Here is an 11,058-nt window from a genome sequence, read left to right as displayed (position 1 = left end):
CTTTCACTTCACCTAACTCCATGGGTGCCCCCTCTCCGGCCCCCAAGTCTGATTCCATTATCAACCTTTCTTCTGTTATGCTCTCCCAAGCAGAGATTGATCTTCTTTCTAAAGGCCTTGGTTTCTGCCCAACTCCTCGTTGTATCAACACCCTCGAACTAAACCAAGACCTTGACAATTTCAACAGAAGAATGAGACTTAAGGAGTTTTTCCCACCACAAAGAACAAACGGAGTGGTCGGATAATCCCTTTAAGCCCAAGAGTACATGGAATCCTCCTAAACGTAACCATCTTCTTGAAAGTTTCTTGGACAATGTCTCTGCTGATATCAAGAAAATCCAAATGAACAGATATGTCGACAACCTCACAAAAAATGAACGTCAGGCTCTCAGAGACCTACGTAATAACAACAACGTAATCATTAAACCCGCTGATAAAGGTTCGGCAGTCGTAGTTCTCGATAGATCTTCCTATATAGAAGAGGGCTTGCGACAATTAAATGATACTAATTCTTACAAAAAAATCCGATCTGATCCTACTCTTAAAAACACGAAGGCTGTCCAGACCACCTCTCCAAACTTGATCTTGACGATCAAGTGCTCGCAGTCATTACTCCGGATTCCAGGAACGTGAAATGCCCTCAATTCTACATGCTTCCTAAAGTTCATAAAGCCAACAATCCAGGTCGCCCGATTGTTAGTGGATGTTCTTGTCCCACCAAACAAATCTCCAGATTCGTCGATTACCACTTACGCCCCCTCGTTGAATCTCTTCCCTCATACATACAAGACACTACGGACTTCATTAAACACATCAACACCCTCAATGAAAATGCTCCCCTCCCAGACAACACCCTTTTAGTTTCTGCGGATGTCACAGCTCTTTACACAAACATCAACCATAATGAAGCTCTTCGTGCCTGCCAACAATACCTCGGTACCCGTCCTAACAAATCCCCTCCTACAGTAGACCTAATCCGTCTCCTGGAACTGGTGATGACCCTCAACAGCTTTGAATTCAACAGTCAATTCTACAACCAGATCCTTGGCATACGGATGGGAACTTGTGTAGCGCCCTCAGCGGCCAACTTATTTATGGGCTCTCTGGAAGCCAGACTTCTTGACACTGCCACCACCAAACCCCTGGAAGGATCGTGGGTCAGATTCATTGATGACGTCCACTTCCTATGGACATCCGGGGTGGACAATCTCGAGGCATTCAAATCTCACCTCAACACCTCCCACCCAACGATTAAATTCACTTTTGAGTCCTCGCCCACCCAAGTCCCCTTTCTAGACACCTTAACTATTCTCAAACAGGGCCATATTCAGACTTCCCTTTACAGCAAACCCACGGATAAACACACTTATCTTCTCCCTTCATCTTGCCACCCTCCCCATACATTCTCCGGTATCCCATATAGCCAGGCCCTCAGAGTCCGTCGTATCTGCTCAGATCCTGAAGAAGAAGATCGTCACCTGAACAACCTTAGATCCAACCTTCTTAAACGCGCTTATGACCCCAATACAATCGACAAACAAATCGGGAAGGCCAAACAACAGGATCGCAAATCACTTCTCACGTACAAACCCAAAAAGAAAATGGACCGCGTTCCACTAGTCACCACTTACAATCCTGCTTTCAACAACATTCGCTCCATAATATCCCGCCACCTCCACATATTAGACGCCGATGACAGATTAAAACAGATCTTTCCACTCCCCCCATCTTGGCGTTCCGCCGCCCACGGAACTTACGGGACCTTACTGTTTCATCCAAATTACGCCCCACCCACGACAAAGTAACCGCCGGCAGTACCAAATGCGCCGCCAAGAGATGCTCCGTATGCCCATTCATGACAGAAGCCACCAAATTCACAAGTTCTGTGACCGGTGAATCTTTCCCCATAACAACAAAGATTCACTGTAAGTCTGAATGGGTCATATATCTCATCACTTGTAACAACTGTAAACTTCAATATGTCGGCAAGACCACCAACAAGTTGTACACACGCTTTACCGGCACCAAATCTGATATTAGACTTAACAAAAAGAAACTCCCCTATGTGCATCATTTTAACTCACCCGGTCATTCAGTCTCCAATGTTACCATCATGGGCATCGAGTCTATCCACAACCACCGTGAAAACATAATCCGCAAACGCGAGTCATACTGGATAGCTAAACTACACACCTTAAAACCCCACGGTATCAACGCCGAATCTTAAATATAGGCCTATTAATTTTGTTCTTCATAACGCGTCGGTACTCCAGTGCTCCACTTTTTTCAGCCTCGGACTTTTTACGTAATTCTGCCCTCACTTTTGGTTTCGGCCGTTTACGCCCTCATTTCTTTTTCGCGCTGTTTTTGTCTTTGTTCTTGTTCCATATTGATCATTGTCTTTCCGTAACCAGCACACAGACTTTGCTTCTCCTCTCTCGGTAAGTTAAGGTTTTACTTAGGTTTTTATAATATTCCCATACTCATTATGTTTTTTATTGTTGACTCTATACACCATAGCATCATAATTTTACAATTTTTTGCTATCATCAGTTTGTAATATAATACCTTTTCTGTATAATCTTTGTACATGAACATTGTTTCTGGTCTGCTCAGGTTTTTGATTGTATAATATTTTCTTGTAATGTAGGGATTTATTGCCTGGTATTTATGTATCCTCTCTCTGTTTATTCATTTAACAGTTTGCCTGTGCCTTGATGAAGCCCTGAGGGCGAAAGCTCGGAATAAAAGTTAATGTTACACAGCTACGTTGTCGTCTATTCAAATTTCTTACGCCTATATATATATATCTATATATATATAAAACTATATATTTTTGAGAAGGAAATGGGTCGAACAATTTTCCTGTTATTGCCTATGGAACGTTCATTTTTACCCGGTTTTGAAAAAATCACACAAATTCAAGTTTTTTGCCCCAAACATTTTGTGACAACATAAAAAAGATGGTTGGAGTACAATTATTTTCATCAAGTAAAGACATAAAATTAAAGGTTTCTAATATTGTTTCAATATTCACCTAATTTTTTAATATATAAAAACATTTAAAAACCCAATGTTGCACAAAATGGTCAACAGGGGTCAGCATTTTTTTACAAAAGGGTTCAAATTTCAAAATAGCTTAGATTTTGCTAAAATCACGCAAATCCTGTTGGTAATAGCAAATCAGAAAAGTTTGATATAACAACAGACAACAGTTGTGGAGTTACAGTCAAAAATGAGGGAAACCCAATATTTGATCAATACATCAATATCTACTTGTCTAGAGTCACTGAAATTCCAGTGTAGTAACTGGATTCCTTGCCCCTATAATATGCATAACTTTTGATACCAGTGTTCACGATTGTTTGATGGGATCATTTATTAGTTTTTCAAACAAAACATGTACTACAAAATGTTAGGCTTAAACAGCTAAATGTGATGTCATCCTAATGTATACAGATGCTTGTGAGTCATTCTCAACTTTAATTTCCCCTATTTTACCAAATTATTCACTTTTATAGCATTTTTATAGCTTTTTTTGGATATAAAATGTATCTATTAATGACGAAATTGGTGGCGCTATTTAGTTACTGGAAATTACTCTTTCAAGCAGGGCCTGCTTTCAAGCTTTTAATACAAATAATTCCTTTTATTGTTTGATAAAATACAATGTTTATTAAATTTCCTTGTTGCTTGTTTCACCTATTCCAGCTGTTTTAATGGCAGTATTAATCACATACCCCTTGCAAATAAATAAATATGATTTAGGATAAATAGCGCCATCTATAGTTTGCATTTAGTTTATAATGAAGCCAATTCTGTAAACATCAAACAACCGTGTTTTATTAGTTTTTGAGAAAAATGCAAAAATAGTCACAAATATCTCCTGAACTCCTGAATAATACATCGCAGATGATTTCAAATACATTATACAGAATCATTATGACAAAATGAGTACTTGTTGTACATTAATGTTTAATCATTGACTCCTGTTGACTCCAAGGGACATTTGTAAAAATAGTTTATCGTTTTCTACGGACCTGTTCTGTTATAGATACATCGATTAATCAACTATAATTGTAGACCGAATTAAAAAGACTAGTTTGTGTCTGATGTCAGGTCAAAGGCGCACCGTGATTGGTTCCTGACCTGCGCAGTACGGCATTTTGGTCTGGTTGACAGGACATCATACGCAAACTAGTCTTTTTAATTCGGTCTTCAATTATACTTTTTACTGTACTAACCCGAGTATAATAATCTAATTTCTGTTTCAAATCAAAACTTTGAAGAATTCAACTGGTGATCATGAAATCAATCATATTCCCATTCCTAGCGCCTGGATCCTCAGTGTAGTTTTTGGCAAATTCTTTGCACAAACGTTTTAGCGAAGTATCACTTCTTGTTAAATATTCTTTGCTTCAAAAGGTTAACGCTTCTAGCAAATATTTCCGCTTCAAGGTAGTTTATCCTAATTTTGTTTTTATGTGTGATCTTGGTGATCGCATAGCAGTTTAAAATTTGTGAGAATATATTCGGGTCGGTATTTTTCAGCTAATGTATAGATATAAGCTTCTGTATACTATATATGTCTGTATACTACTTTATACTGTTATTACTTCTTTCATATACCAGGTGCCTATAGATTTCCATCTACATGCCTCTATGTTTTACTAAAGATGTGAAAGGCAGACACCCTCCACAAAAACATTATTTGGAGTTTAAGCAACTGTCAGACCAATCTATCTGTTGTAATGTTTTTGTTGAGTGTGTCTGCCTCTTGTGTCCTTCGTCAATAAAACCTGTATGTGTGATCATGGTGATCTTATACCAGTTTAAAATGTGAGAATATACTCGGGTTGTTATTTTTCAGGTAATGTACAGATTATAAGCTTCTGTATACTATATATGTCTGGATACTGATAACTGTTATTACTTCTTTTATACGACAGGTGCATACCATAAAATTCCATCTACAAACCTCTAAATTAATGATTGCGTTTGGATCAAATTTTAAATAAATATCATGATTTATACCAACATGAACTTTCATGAACCTCTAAATTAATTGGTTTTTTACTAAATTGTGTTTGGATCCAAAGTTTAAATCAAATCAAATTAAATCATCATCATCATCATCATCATCATCACCATCATCATCATCATCAGAATCATCAGAATCATCATCATCATCATCATCATCATCATCATCATCATCATCATCATCATCAGTTTCCGGACCTGTAGAGCAAAAAAGAAGACTGGAGTTAGCAAGGTTAAAAACATCCTCCTCCTCCTCCTCCTCCTCAACATCCTCCTCCTCTTCAACATCCTCCTCCTCCTCCTCCTCATCTTCCTCCTCCTCATCATCATCATCTCATCATCAACATCATCATCTTCATCTTCATCTTCATTATCATCATCATCATCATCATCATCATCGTCATCATCGTCATCATCATCATCATCATCATCATCATCATTACCTTAATCATCATCATTATCATCATCATCGTCATCGTCATCGTCTTCATCATCATCATCATCATCATCATCACCATCATCATCATCTTCGTCGTCGCCATCGCAATGATCCTCAGCATCATCACCATCGTTTAAGAATGTCATTATCGTTGTCATACTTTTTATAGTCGTCATCATCATCGTAATTATTATCATCTTTTATTATTATTATCATCATAATTTTAACAAAAAATATTATTTTAGCTTTTTCCTCTTTTCTTTCATAAAATCTTTCATTTCAGTATTCTGTCATTTCCTTCTTTCCTTTACCAGATATTTTGTTGTTCACCAATCGAATACTTTTTGGCATACCGTATATTATGAGCAATTTATATTATAAAAATCAAATAATCTTACAATCGGCCTCATCGGAATTGTCACCGTCACGGCAGTCATAAGCTTCCCCATTACATCTCAGGTCAGAACTAATGCACCTGAGGTTATCACAGCGCCAATCGCCTTCCTTTGGACAATCACCTATAACAATATTTGAGACACAACGTCGATGGGCGGGAAAAGCCTCATATGTACATGGATAAAACCATGTAGGTTTAGACTTTATATTGCTTCATCCATGTTCAAGGGCCGAAAGTACATGTAGGAAACACCTCATAATTATTTACTTTTTGCCCTTGCAAATGGCTAAAGCCTTGTAGGTGTAGACTTTATATTGAATGGTTTGCTTCATTCATGTTCAAGGGCAGAAAGTACATATGAATTTGTGCGTTGCAATTAAAATGGAATGGTGCATTGCAAATGATAAAATATCAATAGAGGCCCTGAATGCTTTTATCGATTGGCCCCAAACAAAAGATTTGAACCGGTGTCTTTCACCGTAATCATGGCGCAGTGCAGTCCATTCAATCAAATGTTGCTATCAACCTATTTTTATCGTAGTGCATTTGTTATGTGTGTGAGACGAACTGTCGCGGTAGATTGCAATAATGCTTTTGTTGAATGCATTTGAGTAGTCAACCATATTTACGGTATGATACGTCATATGCACAACCTCTATATTCGCTGTCGTAGTGCACGTTAGTAACTATTGGTTATAATGCTCCAAGCCTGGGCTCATACACCTGTTCCGAATTTTGATATGCCATAGGCTTTGTGTTGTGATCATTTCGATCAGTGGTTCGTAACAAAGAAAGCGTGGTCCGGTTGATATGGCAACGGTCATATTGTAACGTGCACTACGACAGCGAATAAGTGTTATGACTAAAATGTACAAATGATTTTACGATCTAATGTTTGTCTTAAATATACAATTTTCCAATTATAACCTACTTTTTGTTATTTTTCTCCCCGTACATGTATATAGGGCATTGGCTGTTTCCGCAAAGTTCCTTTGGACTACTTGACTGGACTAGTATAGCTGTTGATTAACTCATGTTTATTTTTTTATTGTAAGTTATTCCCAACGATATAACTGAACATCTCTATGGCACAAACTTATTACCCATTCCAGATAAATACAGAACTAATATTTTGGAATTAAAAAAATATGATCTTGTTTTGCCAAATGAAACATAGCTAAATCCTATATCCTTTAGTTAGTTCTAACTGGCAATAAAATTAAATTTCACTATTTTGCCAAATTTATGAATTAAGGGCCTCAAACATGCATTTATAGCGTGTTTTTCACGTGTTGTGACAATAAAGTCCAAAGACTTGTACAAAGTATTATTTACACTGTCTAATATTTGAAGGAAAAAAAAATGTTTCATTCTTATAACCAATTAATTGTAACACAAAAAAGTGACAATTTGAGCAAAATGTTGGCATACTCAAGATTTTAAATGCTTAGACTTGTTCCATGTCTTTGATTTTTGTGACTCAATTGTCAGGAATCATGCCGAAACTGCATGTTTTTTTTACTCTTTTTGCAGTAAAATTAGTAAAATAGTGAACTTACAAAATGAATGATTACGATTGAGCTATGTTTCATTTGGCAGAACTTAATAATATTTTTTAATCCCAAAAATTAGTGCTGTATTTTTCTAGTTACTAGTTACTAGTCTTGAGGATGGTTTTGAATCTTTGGGTTACATTTCTCAATTGTCTGCAAGATATAATTTTAACACTATTCGACTCACATCCTTTTTCATCCCTCTTTGTGTCTTGGCAATCTGGGTACCAATCACAACGATGCCTCTCTTCAATGCATTCATCAGCTGAACAGGGAAATAAACCTGCTCCACATGGATCTGTGAAGAAAACACAAAACGATACATTCATGAGAACTACCTGCCGATTGACCAAAAAGAAGTTTTCATTTTCAATTGGACCAATCAGCAACATTGTTAGAATAATTTCACCACACAGAAAAAATGGGGTGAATTATTTGCAAAGCTCCATTTTGGTTGGTGATTAAAGTTAAGGTATCACGTAATTGACCAATCAGAGTCAATGTTAGATCGGCAGGTAGTGCTCAGGGGGCTAGTGAAAGTTGGGAATAATTTAGTAAGTCATCATTGAAAGATATTTAATAAGGCACTCCTCAGATATCAATTAACCTTTATTTTTCTATAATCAAATTACAAAATCAAACGAAACAACGAGTATGGAGGACCAGTCGAAACGGCATTGACTGAAATATATAACAAACATTACTTCAGAAACAAAGACAAATGGTAACTGCTTCCAGTAATAACCTGGTCATAAAAATTTACCCTTGCTCTATTAAATTAGGAATTCTTCTGCTGAGAAATTCTTAATTATATACTAACAGCAACCCTTATCTTGGCTTTTTTTGGTTAAAGTATTCTAAACCGTGAAAAGATTGTACCATATCGGGTTTTTTTTTTATAACGGGTGTGTCTGAAAAGTGCCGTCTAGTATTATGAATTTACATTGAAGTCCCCATTTATCAGTTGTCCCGCAGGGCGAGAAAGCAAATATGTATTCAGTTAACCTTAAATCATGGCTAAGCGACGCTCTGAAAAGAGCCGCTTGTTTGGGCTATTACTGCCGTTTGTTTGCTACTATCTTCCTCTGCCAGGACACTTATGATGATGATGATGATGGCGGTACCGTTTGCGTGGCTGTTTTCAAGCTATTGGCCAATTGAGTTTTGTCAGTAAATGCAATACAAAACATGAATGTTATCATGGCGGACCCAATGACCAATAGCTAGGAGCCCCAAAGTGGTTACAAACTTAATACGACGTTATAATGTTACACCCTGCAACTTCACCATCACAAAATACCCGAAAATATCACTCATCTATATGCGATTTACTAGCCAGAAATGGTTATTTATTTTACAAATGCAAATGAAACAGGAGACCAACCCCACCCTAAATAGGGACAGGCCGTGAACTTTAAAGATTTTATAATTCTCTACTCAGGCGGTGATGGAAGCGATATCGCCAATTTTGAGGTCGCCATTGGATTAACACATAATCATGATATCTTCACAAACAATTCTAAATTTGTTATGTGGTGTCAAAGCAAAATTATCTTACTCTAAAACCGTTGGGGTTCTGCAAAGTACCCCACTGCAAGTATGTTAATTGTCCATTTATAATCGCTAACCGTGTATTGTGAATGGGGCTGTCAGCCCTGTATCTTCGCCAGCCTCGTACGTCCGTGTTGCGCTTCCTATGCCGCCTGTCTCTACTGGAAATACCTAGGACACCACCAACGTCCAGATCGGGTAGAGGAACAACTAGTCAACATTCCGGTTCCAACCGTTGATGACGGCGAGGATTTCTCCAATAAAAGTGAGTGTTAAAGACTTTGAAACATTCACATAATGTGTACTACCAATACCTATAAGAGCATTCATTCTAGATTTTAAGATTTGAAGCATGATTTGAAATAAATTCCGATTTAAATTTGTTCGTGTCAAGTCTTCGCAAAAATAGTCCATAGTATTATGAAAGGAATTTCTGGCATTCAATCTATATTACTGTTGAAAGAATCCCCAGTTTTCTTTTTTGTGTGAGTTTTTACACATCTCTACTGATTATAGGTGGGTGTCTGAGGTCTGTGAGGGAAGCCCATCTATTTTCAATAGATTGCACAAGATTTTGAAGTCCGACCTCGAAAGATCAATGAATACATACATACATGCATTGATAAATTTGTGACTATTTTTTCTCAAAAACTAATAAAACACTGGTAACAAAAGTTATGTATATTTATAGGGCAAGGAATCCAGTTACTACACTGGAATTTCAGTGACTCAAGACAAGAAGTTAGCCAGGGGTGTAGTACCACCTTAAGGTCGTTAAAAAGCTTGGAATAAAATAATAACTTACTTGCTGTCGTAACCACTGGACCTATAGTGAAAAAACAAACAATATATAAGTAAACGATATAAATAATAATTTACCTTAATTGGAAAAAACCCCAGAAGAGCCGTCTTTACATCTTGTCACAATTGGGCATAGGCTAAATACATACTCAATAAACGAAGAAGAAGAAGCCTTATATCTTTTTCAGTCACACCTTCTTTACTATTTCATTTCAAATCATCAAAATAAAGAGTCGACAAAAAGTGTCAAGTGATAAATAATGAATGTAGTAATAATATGAAATCAACTTACAATTTTTCTCATCGGAGTTGTCCCCACAATCATCTTGCCCATCACAAACCAGGTCAGGAGCAATACACCTTAGGTTATCACATCGGGAATCGTTTTTGTTTGGGCATGGACCTGCATTAATTAAATTAAGTTGTATTTTAAATTACTACATGTACATTAGGGTGGGCCAAAAAACACCTTTTTTCTCGGATTGACTTGGAACTCTCGGAGAATTTTACTAGGGTACATACTACTATTGTGCTAAAATATCAGTAAGATCGGAGCATGTTTCGCCCAGGCAGTAGATTTTCACAAAATCCCTACTTATTTGCCATTTCTTACTGTATAACTCTATAATAGAAATCGGTAGAAACAACCTGGAAAAGTAGGCATTGAGATGACATCATAGCCAATATTAAACAATTTGGGTAGTTTGTTTAGACCCTCAGAACATCACCAAATAGCAAGCAGTCTTCAATTGGTTACCATTATTTTTTGTTATAGACCTGTATTTAGTTAAATATTGATGATATTTGAGTTGCTAAATTAAGGGGTAGGGGTAGCATTATAGAGCATTTCCCCAGTTCTACTGAGTCAAATTTCACAATCTTGGTCTTGTTGGGTAGATATGAACTGCGAAAGTACAAACAATACATGAGATATGAATTTAGAGCAGCTCTGACATGACCAGGGGTTAAAGGGTCATGTGACGCCTGATTTGTATTAATTTTCAAGGCTGTGTGACCTTTTGACCTCTGGTCAAAACATGGATAACCAAAAATAATATAGCATTTATTTTGACAATGATGCAGTTCATATCTATGCAACAATACCGCATTTGGGAAATTTGACTGAGTAGAACTGGGGAATTTCTCCATAATGCTACCCCTACCCCTTAATATAGCAACTCAAATATCATTAATATTTGACTTACATGCGTGTCTTTAGCAAAAATAATGGTAACCAATTGGAGACAGCTTGCTATTTGGTGATGTTCTAGAGGGTC

The 11,058-nt window shown here is 37.0% G+C and overlaps 2 protein-coding genes across 2 annotated transcripts in view; one reads left to right on the top strand and one right to left on the bottom strand.

Moving 5' to 3' along the window:
• Positions 1-650: 650 nt before the first annotated feature.
• Positions 651-1,805, top strand: LOC140161652 (uncharacterized). The gene has a single exon (XM_072184951.1). It carries the CDS (start codon positions 651-653, stop codon positions 1,803-1,805), a length of 1,155 nt encoding a protein of 384 aa, XP_072041052.1.
• A 1,549-nt stretch (positions 1,806-3,354) lies between these two features.
• Positions 3,355-11,058, bottom strand: part of LOC140162490 (uncharacterized) — a 111,133-nt gene continuing 103,429 nt past the window's right edge. Inside the window, exons 31-35 of the mRNA XM_072185731.1 lie at positions 10,074-10,184; positions 9,786-9,806; positions 7,617-7,727; positions 5,878-5,997; positions 3,355-5,238 (exon numbers count right to left, since the gene is read on the bottom strand). Coding sequence (XP_072041832.1) covers positions 5,111-5,238; positions 5,878-5,997; positions 7,617-7,727; positions 9,786-9,806; positions 10,074-10,184 — 491 coding nt within the window. The 3' untranslated portion in view covers positions 3,355-5,110. The remainder of the gene's footprint in view (positions 5,239-5,877; positions 5,998-7,616; positions 7,728-9,785; positions 9,807-10,073; positions 10,185-11,058) is intronic.

The sequence above is a fragment of the Amphiura filiformis genome, chromosome 10, assembly GCF_039555335.1.
Source record: "Amphiura filiformis chromosome 10, Afil_fr2py, whole genome shotgun sequence".
Taxonomy (NCBI): domain Eukaryota; kingdom Metazoa; phylum Echinodermata; class Ophiuroidea; order Amphilepidida; family Amphiuridae; genus Amphiura; species Amphiura filiformis.
This window is presented reverse-complemented; position numbering and strand designations above follow the sequence as displayed.